The 17,388-nt window shown below is 44.4% G+C and overlaps 2 protein-coding genes across 2 annotated transcripts; both read right to left on the bottom strand.

The window, feature by feature from the left end:
• Positions 1-242: 242 nt before the first annotated feature.
• On the bottom strand, positions 243-5,136 carry LOC140489054 (ferritin, middle subunit-like). The gene is made up of 4 exons (XM_072588295.1): positions 5,035-5,136; positions 1,820-1,966; positions 1,052-1,177; positions 243-398 (listed from the first exon to the last, which is right to left on the bottom strand). Exons 1-4 carry the CDS (start codon positions 5,134-5,136, stop codon positions 243-245), a joined length of 531 nt encoding a protein of 176 aa, XP_072444396.1.
• Positions 5,137-11,236: 6,100 nt separating this feature from the next.
• LOC140489053 (ferritin, middle subunit-like) lies at positions 11,237-16,441 on the bottom strand. Its single transcript, XM_072588293.1, has 4 exons — positions 16,340-16,441; positions 12,815-12,961; positions 12,047-12,172; positions 11,237-11,392 (listed from the first exon to the last, which is right to left on the bottom strand). Exons 1-4 carry the CDS (start codon positions 16,439-16,441, stop codon positions 11,237-11,239), a joined length of 531 nt encoding a protein of 176 aa, XP_072444394.1.
• Positions 16,442-17,388: the final 947 nt, after the last annotated feature.

The following is a 17,388-nucleotide window of genomic DNA, read 5'->3' as shown; positions in this document are numbered from 1 at the left end:
GCAGGATGATTACTGAATCAAGCCCCCCCAGAGATAGCAAACAAATTGGAGAGAAGGATCAGTGGTCTGAATGAAGGACAAAAAGCAAGATCAAATAAAATACTTTGTTTCCATTCAGGTGGTATGGGGGTGGGGGGGGAAAAAAAGAGAAGAAAAAAAAAAAAAAAAAAAAGAGAGAGCCAGATTGTCCAAGTGAAGTCAGTAATGCATTCAGACAAAAGCAGACAGTACCCCATGCCCCACTAACTGCTGTCCTCCAGTGAAAGCCTGTCAAACAGGTACTCTCCCAGCCCATTCTCAGGGGCTCCCAGACGCTTCAGGTTGGTGATGTAGTCCCCAAGTCGCTTGATGATCTCAACCTCCTCATCCAAATAGTGAGTCTCCAGGAAGTCACACAGCTGGAACACAGGAATATTACATGAGCACTATCCAAGACAGGTTGGAGAATTCCCACTGCAAAACATACTTGACAGTAATAGCTCTAGACAACTCAAATCCAAACTAGAGATTTTGTACTGGTGAATATATTAGCCTCTCAGCTGCCACATCTTGCCATTTAAGTGGAGCGGAGTTGTATTGTGGTGTATGGTGTTCGTTCCACTGCAATGGTCCTGAATGAGGATTCAGTGGCTAATATCACTTCAGCACTCCCACCAGATTACAATCCAAGTTCCTCCTTGCTGAAGAGTTGTAGGATTAATCATTCCAGATCCACACTGGTGGTTACAATGTTATATCTGGACAAAGTTAAAAATCACAACATCAGGTTTTGTCCAACAGGTTTATTCAGAAGCACTGGCTTTCAGAATGCTGCTTCTTCACGTGGTCAAAGAGTATTAGTTTGGAAGCTAGAGCTTCTGAGTAAGCCTGTTGGACTATAACTTGGTGGTGTTAGTTTTAACTTTGTACACCCTAGTCTGACACTGGCATCACCAAATCACATCTCCCCAAATATGTTACATTATTGAATTTCAAACCCACAGAGACCAACCAGTGAAGTGTTACCCTGAGGGTCTGGCAGTGATGAGAATGAGAATGAGGTGAAGCTTACATGAGGGTCAGTCTGGGCAGTGGCAAGTTGGTGTAGATCCAGCAAACTCTGGTTCACATTCTTCTCCAGATCCAGGGCAACCTGCATTGCCTGCAGACCGTTACCCCACTCATCCCTCTCTGGCTTCTGAAACATGGAAACAAAGGACAGTTAAGGATCAGAATCCCTACAGTGATGTGAAGTCAGTCATTTGTCCACATCAACCCTCCAGAGGGTCCCACACTGACAAACCTAACCCTGTAATCCTGTTTAGGGATAAATGTAGCCTGTGTATCCCTGGAAACTGGAATGCCTAGCATGACCAAACTGACTGGCACATCTTTGATCAGTTCCCAGAGGCTGGAATTGGACCTGGGTTGCTGGCACTGAGATACTGTAGTGCCAGGACCATCCTCGAGTCCAGAAGATAATTTGAGGAGGAAGGGATTTAGTGGGATCTCAGGAAACTTCATAAATATGGAATGCACCACCTGAGGTGTGTTGGGAGGCAGCTAGTCCAGTGACATTGCAGTAACATCTGGACAAATACTGCAAATGCCAGGGTACAGTGTGTGAAGGACTAAGTGCAGGTAGGTGGGATTAGTGTAGTTTGGTCAGCTAGATATGGTAGCTGAAAGGGCCTGTTTCTATGCAGTGAATTGGAAATGAAAGAGATTATATGGGAAGACAAGCTACTCTTCACTTCCCCCTTCAGGGTGAGCAAACCCTGTTACTGGTGGATTGAAGCCACATCAAGAGATCAACCAATCCCTTCCCCAACATCCCCACCTTCACATTCTGGAGGAGGACTCTGCCTCCACGCTGATTCTGGAATTTCAGCAGCTTCTCTGCATGTTCCTGCTTCTCCTGGGACTGAGCTTTGAAGAACTGGGAGAAATGGTGCAGGGCAACATCATCCCGGTCAAAGTACGACATCTGAAAGAGAACCATTTCCATCCCATTAACACATCACTGGCCCCAATTCCAGTTATCAGAACGGAAGACTAATTTAGCCCTCAGACTGCCTGTCTATTCAAGCAGTTATTAATGCACCGCATTCTCAACCATTTTAATATCCCAGTGTTGTCCAGTGAGCCAGCAGCTCTTCACCCCAGCTTCCTCCTGAGGACATGCAACATCCATGTTTTAATTTGGATTAAACAGCTGGTGAGTTCCTCAGCAGGTCTGGTACAGCATCAGAGGAGAGAAACACGAAATTCATGTTTCTGCTCATTAACACCATTAGAATTGGAAGATATTAGACATTGACTGAAACTCTTCAATAAAAGGAAACGAGAGTGCAGGATGTATTTGTGGTGGGGTGGGGGTCCAAAGCTAGACAGCACAGGGTTAACATGAGGGATGGACGTAAATGGACCCAGGCAGCAGCTGTTTCCAGAAGGTGTATGGAATGAGCTGCCAAAGGAAGTAGGAGGCTGGTACAATTACCACATTTCAAAGGCATCTGGATGGGTATATGAATGGGAGGTATTTAGAGTGATATGTGGCAAATGGGACTAGATTAATGTGGGATATCTAGCTGGCATGGAAGAGTGGCTTAGAGGGTCTGTTTCAGTGCAGACCAGGTCTGGGATGGTAGATTTCAAATATTCTACATGGAACCAACTGAAGTTATAACCTTTAACAAGGTGAGGGTTCAGTTGGGTGACAAGGAAAGCCACTGGAGTACTAAGTGCAGTCTACTCCAGTCACCATTAACCAGAGGGGAATACCCAGTCACCAGGACATTTTTCTGAATGAAAAGTACATACAAAACATCAGAACACAGGGACTGTAGGCCATTCAGCCCCTCAAGCCTGTCCTGCCATTCAATGAGAAAGTAACCATGAGGCTGCTGCAAGGAACGACATTGTTCCTTTGGGGCTAAAGTGGATGTTGGACACTGCTGGCACTAATTTAAATCAGGAGAGAGTTTCGTGCAAGTTGTAGATCATTGGGATTGTCTGGACCATAGATTGGATCAGTACAAATGTGTTCATATCAGAGTATGGAAGGGAATGAGTGGAATGGAATGAGAGAGAAGGGGACCTGGGGTTTGCTGAGGAAAGCCTGTGCAAGGAGCCTTTGAATTGTGAGCAAGCAACTGAGTGATTAGAAAAGTGTAACTTGATCAAGGAAGAGTCTGAGACAGGGAAACCTCATGTGACTCTGATTAACCATTACATCAAGCTGGTGACACCATCCGCAGGTAAACTGAAAAGCACTATGCTTGGTTTGACTTGAGCAGTTCAAACCATTAGATTTACACCCATAATTGACTCAGACATTGAACCATCATGCTCACAAATGAATGTTATGTTAATGCTACTCCTTTAAACAGGATGTTTCATCCTTGGTTTGTGCCCCCTTCAAGACAGGTCATAAAGGCAGAGGTGCTGCTATGTCTGGAAATACCTTCTTCAAAGAGGAAATAAAGTGACGGGAGTGGCCAGCCCAGTTATTGTCCAATCTTGGTTTAACAGGCAGAAACCGCTAGTAGCAGAGATGCTGTTACTCTGAAACTAGGTTCCATGCTTCAAATAGATGTTTCTTACTTGAATGCTCTGAAAACTCTCCTGCCAGCAAGAAGCAGAGTTTGTAGTTACCATTTCCTAAAGTGGGTGTTTTTGGCCTGTTGTGGGTATGGGAACAGTTCCTTTGTTATGTTGCAATTGAGTCCATTAGGTTCAAAGTTGTTGGATTGTCTTAAACTCCTGTTTCCTTTTGTTGGTGCTTCTATCAGAGAATGTCGATAGTTGGTTATAAAGCAGAATGGTTTGACCAGCTGCATCACCTCCTGGAGTATACACTATACAACTGCCTTTCTGATGAGGAAAGGTTAGGGTCTGGGCAACCTTCGTGGTTTTGACAGATCCAGACTGGGCCCCAACAGTTGGGGGAGGATTATGAAGGGGCACAACTCCGGTCAGAGTGGAAGGGAGTGATCCATCCTTATTAAAAGCTAACTGGTTCACCAATGAAAGCTGTTCCCACCTCTATCAGAGCTCTAGGGACTTCATTCTCATCTGAGAGGGGAACCTGTAAAACAGAGGAGCCCCAGAGTGTGATGAATATTCACCACATGTCTGGATGTGTGTACCTGCAACATTCAAGAGTGAGACACCATCCAGGATAAAACAGCCCACTCCATTGGTACTGCATTCTCCACCTCCCTTCAATGTCCATTATCTACCAGGTACCCTGCAGCACTCACTAAACACCTAATTAGGTGATTCTCACACTTCAGAAGGGCGTGGGCAAATCATTACTGGGAAAAAAATGGGCCATTTTAATTCTCATACCATCCTGATTTGATGGCCTCCATTTCTCCAGTCAAAGGGAAATGTCAGACTACTCCAGCCACCTTGTGTGTACACCAACACTACAGCAAATTGACTCTTCCTCCAGGTGAAGGGATGGAGGACAAGTGGTTACCTGACCACCCACACAAATGGATAATACAGAAAGCTAAGTAGGCCTCAGCTGGAGCCTACTTAAGTGGAGGCCAGTCACAGGCTGACATTAAATACCTCTGCTCAGATAAGCCAAGTATCATTGATAAACACTGCCATAACTCCCTTTTACAGTATCAAATCTAGTATGATGCTTATTTAGCATTAGCAGAAAATAAAACCAAACATACCAGAATACATTCAAGCAGCAGAAAGGCAGCTGGTCAATGGATACCTCCATATGGTTGACCTAAATGGTTTCTAAGCTATTCCTGTAAAATATCCTGTTTTGACAATCCTAGGGAAACAACAGTTACTGCATGTGACAGCCATATCAGGGAGTTGTATAGTAACCAAGAACACTTCACCTTGCATACATTATTGCACATCAGTATCATACTGCATTGTTGCTGTAACACCACATTTATCTTGAAGTGTGAAACAGGTAAGAACTAAAGTCAATCTACAGGAGTATCAAGTTAATTTGATAAAGGAAAAAGGAAAACTTTACTTCACATAATAGAAGCAATTATAAATAGAGACAACACTCACCAAAGACTGATAGAGATAGGAGGCAGTGAGCTCCAGGTTAATCTGCTTGTTGACAGCAGCTTCACAATCCTGGTGATAGTTTTGACAAATCTGGGAAGCCATTTTGTGACAAATATTGTACTACTGGCCTACCCAAGACAAGTCACAGGCTAATCACAAACTTAGAATTACCACCAACTCTACCTAAATCACCACACCCTTTGGACTTCTATTTATATTCCAGGAGCAGACCTCATTTTATTAAGCAGGAAATGACATCATCAGTGATGGCCAATCACTCTTGTTAATCAATCGATCAGCTGCCATGTCCATTCAGCGCAGAATGGGAAGTGGATCCAGAAGCCAATTAGAATTGACAACTGGTCGATGATGAAATTGGCGATTGACCTCTTACACAAGTGCAAATTCTGTAAATATATCTACCTGAAAATGAGATTAAAACATACTCTGAAACATCACTATTGTATTTGAGCTTGTGTATTAAGACATGCTGAAAACAGATTTGCAGAACTTTGTTAGTTTGTTACTCTGAAGGATTTGTCTTCCTAGCTTTTGAATGACAGTGTTGGGAGTCCATTGAAAAATGGCTAGATTTTGTTGACCTTAAACATTTGCCTATTGATTGAGAGTGACAGAAATGAAGTGATTTAGGGTCATCTAGTGCAGGCAACTGATGTACTTTGTGGATCCTTTCTGAATCTGCTGTGATCTCTTTGACCTTAGGACTCAGGAAGCCCAGTTAACAAACCAAAACATTAAATGTGCTGAGTGCCTCAGCCATGTAGTAGGCCTCAGGCCTCCATGTCTAAGCTGCTGCTGGAAACATATTGCACGATCAACTTTTCTGTCTCCATGTTCAGTTTTTAATTGTTTCTCGATAAACTTGCCCTCAACTCAAGGATGTTTCCAAGTGGAAAGATTCTGATTCTGATTCTGATCCTGTTTACATTGTAATCTGTCAAATGTACAGCTCAGAAACTGGCCTCCCAACATGATATGGTCCATACGTACATCTTTATGGACATGAGAGTATCTCAACATAAAGTTGAATGTGTTGAACTGAGCAGCCTCAAGTGGACTGGTTGTGCTGTGAGAGTTTTGGGGATTGAAGGTCTCCACTCAATTTTAGGGTATGATCACAGCCTTGACGGATGGATTGGTGGAAGCAAGTTACTTTCACCCAGTATCTGATTCAAATAGCAGGTTACAGTCTAGCCATTACTTGTCAGATTGAGTTACAAGTTTGAGTATTATACATGGAACGATGGTCCGAGTCAACCCTGATAAATATTCATGGCGATGAGAGCAAGTCAGAGGCTGGGAATTCTGTTGCGAATTTCTCAAGTCCTGAATTTCCAAACACTGTCCACCATCTACAAGACCAAAGTTATGAAAAGTGGTGGAATATTTTGCAATGCTCTGGATGAGTGCAGCCCCCAAGAACACTGACAAAGTCCCAGGGAAATCTCTCGCCATCCTGAGTTGGAACAATATCACTGTTTCTGAATCCAAGTCCTGGAAGCCCCCCCCCCTCAGCATCATCATCATCATCATTCTGGTCTCTCCCACACCAGGTGGGCTGTAATAACCAGCTCATCACCACCACCTGAAGGGTAACTGCAGCTGGGCACGAAACGTAGCCTTGTGATTGGCACACTGAAGATTGACCAATAAAAACCACTCTGTGATGGATTGTGGGAGTACAACACTACAGGGGCAGAGGCTAAAGGTGAGAGGAGAAAGATTAAAATAGGGACGTGAGGGGCAACCTTTTCAGAGAGAGGGTGCTGTGTACATGGAACGAGTTGCCAGAGGAAGTGGTGGAGATGGGTACAATTATAACATTTAAAAGACATTTGGACGGATACATGAATGGGAAGGTTTTAGAGAGACATGGACCAAATGCAGGCAAGGGCAACTGGTACAGTTTTGGAAATCTAGTCAGCATGGACAGGTTGGGCCGAAGGGTCTGCTTCTGTGATGTATGACTCTATGACTTTACTGGTGTGCAACAACATTTTTCTTTAGGATGATGTCGTGGCTCAGTGGTTAGCACTGCTGCCTCACAGCACCAGGGACCTGGGTTTGATCCCAGCCTCGGGTGAGTGTGTGTGTATAGAGTGTGAATGCTCTCCCTGGGTCTGTGTGGGTTTCATATGAGTGCTCCAGTTTCCAACCACAGTCCAAAGATGGGCAGGATCGGTGAATCGCCCATGGGAAATGCAGGGTTAAGAGGATTGGGTGGGTCTGAAAAGGATGCTGTTCAGATAATTGGTGCAGACTCAATTGGCTGAATGGCCTCAGCCTGCACTGTAGAGAGTATGACTTGATTGTTTACAGTAAAAGGTTTTACGTTGTGGAATAAATATGTTAAGGACCTAAACCCGCCCTGAAGGCTGCAGTGTATGCTCATTACAAAATTCACTCAAACAATCACCAGGAGAGCCCCCTCCCTAACCCACGATCCCTGAAACCCCAAAGATGAAGGAGCAGCTGTACAGGAGAGTCAGCATCTCCAGGTTTTCCTTTCAGAATGACAGCACTCCCCAACTTGGAGAGAAATCACTGCTCCTTCAACATCACTGGGTCAAATCAAACTGCATCAGGAGAATCCTTCAGCACATGGGAAGCTGGGAGGAAGCAAGGACCAGCTTGGACTGCAAACTGCTGACTTTAGCAGCAAGAGTAATCCAGGTGGAAGCATCTAACCTCAAGCATTGCTGTGTTATTCCCAGATCACAGTCAGCCTGCTCATTTCAGCTGTAGGTGACGATGAGAGCATGTGTATTAATTCAATGCAGCTCAGGAGAATTTCTTCAGCTGACTCCCAGGAACATGTGTCTGCAGGGAATTATCCCAGCTCTGTGTGGGCAGGCTTGAGGTTTATTGAAAGTGCAGGAGCGGTGTTAGGAGTGAAGCTTCAGATAGGGAGGTACACAAAAGTGAGGGAAGATACAGTGGGATAATATTACTACTGTGGGGAAAGAACTCCCCCCTGCTGTGGATTGGCTCGTAGTTGTGCTAGAATGGGTATTTAATCAAGGTGCTCATCACGTGCTGCCTGGTTGATTCAGATGACAGAGCAATGAGCCACTCTTTATACCCCACTGTTAAGAGCAGTAACAAGGGAAGGGGCGAAGATCACAGGCCCCTGTACTGGTCTGAACACCACTGGGCTCTTAAGGCTGGGCACAGAGGTAAAAAAAAAACAGTAGCACTTAGAATATCCTGGTCACGTTAGAGTTCCATGGGGAGCTATAACCAGCCAAATTGAGATCATATCATTAGCTGGTTCCACCATCGGGTTAGAAACCAGAACCTCATGGACCTCACCCAAAGCCCATAAGGAAGAGGTGAACAGATCTGGTCATCCCAATCATGCAGTTTTTGATTCCAAATTGTGGAGCACCTCTACAGTGAAGGAAGACATTGATGTGGAGGTGAACACTTGATGAGCAAATCTGGAAATGAATGTGGAATCAAGGATTTAGGGTGGCTAGGGAAATGGATGTTTGGTCTTGTGAGGTATGAAAACTTCCCTGCCCATTGTTTGCCTGAAAGTGTAGGTATTAGTCCAAAGAAAAGTATAATTCTTGGACAAAAGAAAAGAATCATTAAAAACAAACAAGGTCTTATACTCCACATTGTAAGATACCAACCTCACATGTGGGGCACAATAGCTTGAATTTTAGTTACAACAACCCCATCTAGTTATTCCTGTCCACTGGGGTGTGGAGTGTTGGCTGAGGTGTAAAAGTGAAGATGAGACATTTGGTGAGGTGTTTTAGTCCAGTGATGTGAGCCAAATTGCAGGATGATTACTGACATCAAGCCCCCCTAGAGATAGCAAACAAATTCGAGAGAAGGATCAGGAGCAACTGGCCAAAGTTCAATGGTTTAATACCTTAACAGGGAAGACCGTGGAGGAACAATGGCGGATATTTCTGTGTATAATGCAGAAGATGCAGGATCAGTTCATTCCTAAAAGGAAGAAAGATCCCAGGAGGAGACATGGGCGGCCGTGGCTGACAAGGGAAGTAAAGAAACATATAAGGTTAAAAGAGAAAAAGTATAACTTAGCGAAGATAAGCGGGAAAACGGAGGACTGGGAAGCTTTTAAAGAACAACAGAGGATTAGTAAGAAGGAAATACGCAGAGAAAAAATGAGGTACGAAGGTAAACTGGCCAAGAATATAAAGGAGGATAGTAAAAGCTTTTTTAGGTATGTCCAAGGCAAAAAAATGGTTAGGACAAAAATTGGGCCCTTGAAGACAGAAGCAGGGGAATATATTACTGGGAACGAAGAAATGGCAGAGGAATTAAATGGGTACTTCAGATCTGTGTTCACTGGGGAAGACACAAGCAATCTCCCTGAGGTAACAGTGGCTGAAGGACCTGAACTTAAGGGAATTTCTATTTGCCAGGATTTGGTGTTGGAGAGACTGTTAGGTCTGAAGGTTGATAAGTCTCCGGGACCTGATGGCCTGCATCCCAGGGTACTGAAGGAGGTGGCTCGGGAAATCGTGGATGCGCTGGTGATTATTTTCCAGAGTTCAATAGAATCGGGGTTGGTTCCTGAGGATTGGAGGGCGGCTAATGTTGTGCCACTTTTTAAGAAGGGTGGGCGGGAGAAAGCAGGAAATTATAGACCAGTTAGTCTGACCTCAGTGGTGGGAAAGATGCTGGAGTCTATTATAAAGGATGAAATTACGGCACATCTGGATAATAGTAACAGGATAGGACAGAGTCAGCATGGATTTATGAAGGGGAAATCATGCTTGACTAATCTTCTTGAATTTTTTGAGGATGTAACTCGGAAGATGGACGAGGGAGATCCAGTGGATGTAGTGTACCTGGACTTTCAGAAAGCTTTTGATAAAGTCCCACACAAGAGGTTAGTGAGTAAAATTAGGGCGCACGGGATTGGGGGCAAAGTACTAGATTGGATAGAGAATTGGTTGGCTAACAGGAAACAAAGGGTAGTGATTAACGGCTCCATTTCGAAATGGCAGGCAGTGACCAGTGGGGTACCGCAGGGATCCGTGCTGGGACCGCAGCTTTTTACAATATATGTAAATGATATAGAAGATGGTATCAGCAATAACATTAGCAAATTTGCTGATGACACAAAGCTAGGTGGTAGGGTGAAATGTGATGAGGATGTTAGGGGATTACAGGGTGACCTGGACAAGTTAGGTGAGTGGGCAGATGCATGGCAGATGCAGTTTAATGTGGATAAATGTCTGGTTATCCACTTTGGTGGCAAGAACAGGAAGGCAGATTACTACCTCAATGGTATCAAATTAGGTAAAGGGGCTGTTCAGAGAGATCTGGGTGTTCTTGTCCACCAGTCAATGAAGGCAAGCATGCAGGTACAGCAGGTCGTGAAGAAGGCTAATAGCATGCTGGCCTTCATAACAAGAGGGATTGAGTATAGAAGCAAAGAGGTGCTTCTGCAGCTGTACAGGGCCCTGGTGAGACCACACCTGGAGTACTGTGTACAGTTCTGGTCTCCAAATTTGAGGAAAGACATTCTGGCTATTGAGGGAGTGCAGCGTAGGTTCACGAGGTCAATTCCTGGAATGGCAGGATTGCCTTACACGGAAAGACTGAAGCGACTGGGCTTGTATACCCTTGAGTTTAGAAGACTGAGAGGGGATCTGATTGAAACGTATAGGCTTATGAAAGGACTGGACACTCTGGCAGGAGGGAACATATTTCCGTTGATGGGGGAGTGCCGAACCAGAGGACACAACTTAAAAATACGGGGTAGACCATTTAGGACAGAGATGAGGAGAAACTACTTCACACAGAGAGTGGTGGCTGTGTGGAATGCTCTGCCCCAGAGGGCAGTGGAGGCCCAGTCTCTGGATTCTTTTAAGAAAGAATTGGATAGAGCTCTTAAAGATAGTGGAGTCAAGGGGTATGGAGATAAGGCTGGAACAGGATACTAATTAGGAATGATCAGCCATGATCATATTGAATGGCGGTGCAGGCTCGAAGGGCAGAATGGCCTACTCCTGCATCTATTGTCTATTGTCTATTGTCTATTGAATGAAGGACAAAAAGCAAGATCAAATAAAATATTTTATTTGTTTCCATTCATGTGGTATTGGGGGGGGTGGGGTGGAAAAGAAAGCCAGATTGTCCAAGTGAAGTCAGTAATGCATTCAGACAAAAGCAGACAGTACCCCATGCCCCACTAACTGCTATCCTCCAGTGAGAGCCTGTCAAACAGGTACTCTCCCAGCCCATTCTCAGGGGCTCCCAGACGCTTCAGGTTGGTGATGTAGTCCCCAAGTCGCTTGATGATCTCAACCTCCTCATCCAAATAGTGAGTCTCCAGGAAGTCACACAGCTGGAACACAGGAATATTACATGAGCACAATCCAAGACAGTTGGGAGAATTCCCACTGCAAAACAGACTGGGCAGTACTAGCTCTAGACAACCCTGAAAAATACAAAAGCTCTAGTTTTGTACTGGCAAATATATTATTCTTTTAGCTGGGACATCTTGCCAATTAAGTGGCGCTGAGTTGTATTGTGGTGTATGGTGATCATTCCACTGCAATGGTCCTGAATAAGGATTCAGTGGCCAATATCACTTCAGCACTCCCACCAGATTACAATCCAAGTTCCTCCTTGACCTTCTTGCTGAAGAGTTGTAACATTGATCATTCCAGCTCCACACTGGTGGTTACAATGTAATATCTGGACAAAAATCACAACATCAGGTTTTGTCCAACAGGTTTATTCAGAAGCACTGGCTTTCAGAGTGCTGCTTCTTCAGGTGGTCGAAGAGTATTAGTTTGGAAGCTCGAGCTTCTGAATAAGCCTGTTGGACTATAACCTGGTGGTGTTAGTTTTAACTTTGCACACCCTAGTCTGACACTGGCATCTTCAAATCACATCTCCCCAAATGTTGCATTATTGAATTTCAAACCCAGAGACCAACCAGTGAAGTGTTGCCCTGAGGGTCTGGCAGTGATGAGAATGAGGTGGTGAAGCTTACATGAGGGTCAGTCTGGGCAGTGGCAAGTTGGTGTAGATCCAGCAAACTCTGGTTCACATTCTTCTCCAGATCCAGGGCAACCTGCATTGCCTGCAGACCGTTACCCCACTCATCCCTCTCTGGCTTCTGAAACATGGAAACAAAGGACAGTTAAGGATCAGAATCCCTACAGTGAGGTGAAGTCAGTCATTTGTCCACATCAACCCTCCAGAGGGTCCCACACTGTCCCACCCAACCCTGTAATCCTGTTTAGGGATAAATGTAGCCTGTGTATCCCTGGCAACTGGGATACCTAGCACGACCAAACTGACTGGCACATCTTTGATCAGTTCCCAGAGGCTGGAATTGGACCTGGGTTGCTGGCACTGAGATACTGCAGTGCCAGGACCATCCTCAAGTAAAAATGATTTGAGGAGGAAGGGATTTAGTTGGATCTCAGGAAGCTTGATAAATATGGAATACACCACTTGAGGATTGTGGGGGGAGGCAGCTAGTCCAGTGACATTGCAGTAACATCTGGAGAAATACTGCAAATGCCAGGGTACAGTGTGTGAAGGACTAAGTGCAGGTAGGTGGGATTAGTGTAGTTTGGTCAGCATAGATATGGTAGCTGAAAGGGCCTGTTTCTATGCAGTGACAGGGAGATGGAAGAGATCATATGGGAAGACAAGCTACTCTTCACTTCCCCCTTCAGGGTGAACAAACCCTGTTACCAACAGATTGAAGCCACATCACGAGATCAGCCAATCCCCTCCCCACCATTCCCACCTTCACATCCTGGAGGAGGACTCTGCCTCCACGCTGATTCTGGAATTTCAGCAGCTTCTCTGCATGTTCCTGCTTCTCCTGGGACTGAGCTTTGAAGAACTGGGAGAAATGGTGCAGGGCAACATCATCCCGGTCAAAGTACGACATCTGAAAGAAGAATTCCCATCCCATTAACACATCACTGGGCCCAATTCTAGTTGGGAGAAGTAGAGACTAATTTAGCCCACAGGCTGCCTATTCAAGCAGTTATTAATCCTCTGCATTCTCAGCCATTTTAATATCCCAGTGTTGTCCAGTGAGCCAGCAGCTCTTCACCCCAGCTTCTTCCTGAGGACATGCAACATCCATGTTTTAATTTGGATTAAACAGCTGGTGTGTTGCTGAGCAGGTCTGGTACAGCATCAGAGGGGAGAAACACTAAATTCATGTTTCTGCTCATTAACACCGTTAGAATTGGAAGATATTAGACATTGACTGAAACTCTTCAATAAAAGGAAACTAGCGTGCAGGATGTGGGTGGGGTGGGGTGGGGTGGGGTGGGGTGGGGTGGGGGTCCCAAAGCTAGACAGCACATGGTTAACATGAGGGATGGACATAAATGGATCCAAGCAGCAGCTTTTTCCAGAAGGTGGTGTATGGAATGAGCTGCCAAAAGGAAGTAGGAGGCCGGTACAATTACCACATTTCAAAGGCATCTGGATGGGTATATGAATGGGAGGTATTTAGAGTGATATGTGGCAAATGGGACTAGATTAATGTGGGATATCTAGCTGGCATGGAAGAGTGGCTTAGAGGGTCTGTTTCTGTGCAGACCAGGTCTGGGATGGTAGATTTCAAATATTCTGCATGAAACCAACTGAAGTTGTAACCTTAACAAGGTGAGGGTTCAGTTGGGTGACAAGGAAAGCCACTGGAGTACTAAGTGCAGTCTACTCCAGTCACCATTAACTAGAGGGGAATACCCAGTCACCAGGACATTTTTCTGACTGAACTAGACAAAACTGATATCAGAACACTGGGACTGTAGGCCATTCAGCCCCTCAAGCCTGTCCTGCCATTCAATGAGAAAGTAACCATGAGGCTGCTGCAAGGAACTACATTATTCCTTTGGGGCTAAAGTGGATGTTGGACACTGCGAGCACTAATTTAAATCAGGAGAGAGTTTTGTGCAACTTGTAGATCATTGGGATTGTCTGTACCATAGATTGGATCAGTACAAATGTGTTCATATCAGAGTATGGAAGGGAATGAGTGGAATGGAACGAGAGAAAGGGGACCTGGGGTTTGCTGAGGAAAGCCTGTGCAAGGAGCCTTTGAATTGTGAGCAAGCAACTGAGTGATTAGAAAAGTGTAACTTGATCAAGGAAGAGTCTGAGACAGGGAAAACCTCATGTGACCCCGATTAACGATTACATCAAGCTGGTGACACCATCCGCAGGTAAACTGAATAGCACTATGCTTGGTTTGACTTGAGCAGTTCAAACCATTAGATTTACACCCATATTTGACTCAGACATTGAACCATCATGCTCACAAGTGAATGTTATATTAATGCTACTCCTTTAAGCAGGAGGTTTCATCCTTGGTTTGTGCGACCCCTCAAGACAGGTCATAAAGGCAGAGGTGCTGCTATGTCTGGAACTAGCTTCAAAGAGAAAAAAAAGGGTTGTGGTCAGTTATTCTCCAATCTTGTTTTGTTTTAACTGGCAGAAACTGCAAGTGGCAGAGAAGCTGTTCTTCTGAAACTAAGTTCCATGCTTCAAAGAGATGTTGCTTACTTGAATGCTCTGAAAACTCTCCTGCCAGCAAGAAGCAGTTTATATTTACCATTTGCTAAAGGGGGTGTTTTTGGGCTGTTGTGGGGATTGGAACAGCTTTGTTATGTTGCAATGGAGTCCATTGGGTTCCAAGTAGTTGGATTGTCCTAAACTCCTGTTTCCCTTTGTTGGTGCTTCTACCATAGTATGTAGATAGTTGTTTGTATAAAGCAGAATGGTTTGACCAGCTGCATCACCTCCTGGAGTATACACACGATACAACTGCCTTTCTGATGAGGAGAGGTTAGGGTCTGGGCAACCTTAGTGGTTTTGACAGATCCAGACTGGGCCCCAACAGTTGGTTGAGGATTATGAAGGGGCACAACTCAGGTCAGACTGGAAGGGAGTGATCCATCCTTATTAAAAGCTAACTGGTTCACCAATGAAAGCTGTTCCCACCTCCAAACAGAGCCCAAGGGATTTCATCCTCATCTCATGAGAGGGGACCTGTAAAACAGAGGAGCCCAGAGTGTGATGAATATTCACCACATGTCTGGAGGAGTGTACCTGCAACATTCAAGAGTGAGACACCATCCAGGATAAAACAGCCCACTCCATTGGTACTGCATTCTCCACCTCTCTTCAGTGTCCATTATCTACCAGGTACCCTGCAGCACTCACTAAACACCTTCCAAATAGGTCATTCTAACACTTCAGAAGGGCATGGGCAAATCATTACTCGAACAAAGTGGGCCATTTTAATTCTCATACCATCCTGATTTGATGGTCTCCATTTCTTCAGTCATTGGGTCAAGTTTCAGACCACTCCAGCCACCTTGTGGGTACACCAACACTACAGCAAGTCAATTCTTCCTCCAGGTGAAGGGATAGACAACCAGTGGCTACCTGACCATCCACACAAATGGATAATACAGAAAGCTAAATAGGCCTCAACTGGAGCCTACTTAAGTGGAGGCCAGTCACAGGCTGACATTAAATACCTCCGCTCAGATAAGCCAAGTATCATTCAAACACTGCCATAACTCCCTTTTACAGTATCAAATCTAGTATGATGCTTATTTAGCATTAGAAGAAAATGCAAGCATACCAGAATGCATTAAAGTAGCAAAACAGCAACTAGTCAATGGATACCTCCATTTCCACCATATGGTGGACCTAAATTAACTTATTTACACTGTGGAAACAGGCCCTTCAGCCCAACGACCCTCTGAAGAGCAACCCACCCAGACCCACTTTACTTCTTCACCTAAGACAGTTAATTTAGCACAGCTAATTCACCTAACCTGCAGCTCTTTAGACTGTGGGAGAAACCAGAGGAAACCCACACAGAAATAGGGAGAATGTGAAAACTCCACACAGACAGTTGCCAGAGGTGGGAATTGAACCCAGGTCTCTGGTACTGTGAGGCAGCAGTGCTAACCACTGTGCCATCATACCACCCACAAAATGGTTAAGCTATTCCTGTAAAATATCCTATTTTGACAACCCTAGGGAAATGACAGTTACTGCCTGTGACAGCCATATCAGGGAATTGTACATTAACCAAGAACACTGCACCCCAAAAACATCACCGAACATAAACAGGAGCATCAGTATCATACCCCATTGTTGTTGTAACACCACATTTATCTTGAATTATGAAATAGGCAAGAGCTACAAGAGCCAGTCAAAAAGAGTATCAAGTTAATTAGAAATAAAGACTTCACTTCACATAATAGAAGCAGTTATAAATAGAGACAACACTCACCAAAGACTGATAGAGATAGGAGGCAGTGAGCTCCAGGTTAATCTGCTTGTTGACAGCAGCTTCACAATCCTGGTGATAGTTTTGACAAACCTGGGAAGCCATTTTGTGACAAATATTGTACTACTTACCAACCACAAACTTAGAATATCTACCAAAATCACCACAGCCTTTGGATTTTTATTTATATTCCAGGAGCAGACCTCACTTTATTAAGCAGGAAATGACATCATCAGTGATGGCCAATCACTCTTGTTAATCAATCGATCAGCTGCCATGTCCATTCAGCGCAGAATGGGAATTGGATCCAGAAGCCAATTAGAATTGACAACTGGTCGATGATGAAATTGGTGAATGACCTTTGACCTCTTACACAAGTGCAAATTCTGTAAATATATCTACCTGAAAATGAGATTAAAACATACTCTGAAATTTCACTATTGTATTTGAGCTTGTGTATTAAGACATGCTGAAAACAGATTTGCAGAATTTTATTAATTTGTTACTCTGAAGGATTTGTCTTCCAAGCTGTTAAATGACAGTGTTGGGAGTCCATTGAAAAATGGCTAGATTTTGTTGACATTAAATATTTGCCTCTTGATTGAGAGTGACAGAAATGAAGTGATTTTGGGTCATCTAGTGCAGGCAACTGATGTACTTTGTGGATCCTTTCTGAATCTGCTGTGATCTTTTTGACCTTAGGTCTCAGGAAACCCAGTTTACAAACCAAAACGGTAAATGCGCTGAGTGCGTCAGCCATGTAGTAGGCCTCAGGCTTCCATTCCTAAATTGCTGTTAGAAACATACTGCATGGTCAGCTTTTCTGTCTCCATGCTTAGTTATTAATTGTTTCAAGAAGGACCAGTCCCTCAACTCAAGGATGTTTCCAAATGGGAAGATTCTGGTTCTGTTTACATTTCTTTCTGTAAAATGTGCAGCTCAGAAACTGGCCTCCCAGCTCAACATGGTCCATCCCCACAGCGATATGGACATGAGGGTGTATCAATCTAAAGTTGATTGTGTTCAACTGAGCAGCCTCCAGTGGAGTGGTT

Source organism: Chiloscyllium punctatum, chromosome 18 (assembly GCF_047496795.1).
Source record: "Chiloscyllium punctatum isolate Juve2018m chromosome 18, sChiPun1.3, whole genome shotgun sequence".
NCBI classification, from domain to species: domain Eukaryota; kingdom Metazoa; phylum Chordata; class Chondrichthyes; order Orectolobiformes; family Hemiscylliidae; genus Chiloscyllium; species Chiloscyllium punctatum.
This window is presented reverse-complemented; position numbering and strand designations above follow the sequence as displayed.

Excerpts from the sequence above, each read along its gene's own strand:
- LOC140489054 (XM_072588295.1), bottom strand. The coding sequence starts at position 5,136 with ATGGCTTCCCAGATTTGTCAAAACTATCACCAGGATTGTGAAGCTGCT. Across the intron at positions 1,967-5,034 it reads CCTATCTCTATCAGTCTTTG|ATGTCGTACTTTGACCGGGA; the intron begins GTGAGTGTTGTC and ends GTTCTCTTTCAG. Across the intron at positions 1,178-1,819 it reads TCCTCCTCCAGAATGTGAAG|AAGCCAGAGAGGGATGAGTG; the intron begins GTGGGGATGTTG and ends TCCATGTTTCAG.
- LOC140489053 (XM_072588293.1), bottom strand. The coding sequence starts at position 16,441 with ATGGCTTCCCAGGTTTGTCAAAACTATCACCAGGATTGTGAAGCTGCT. Across the intron at positions 12,173-12,814 it reads TCCTCCTCCAGGATGTGAAG|AAGCCAGAGAGGGATGAGTG; the intron begins GTGGGAATGGTG and ends TCCATGTTTCAG. Across the intron at positions 11,393-12,046 it reads CTGCCCAGACTGACCCTCAT|CTGTGTGACTTCCTGGAGAC; the intron begins GTAAGCTTCACC and ends CCTGTGTTCCAG.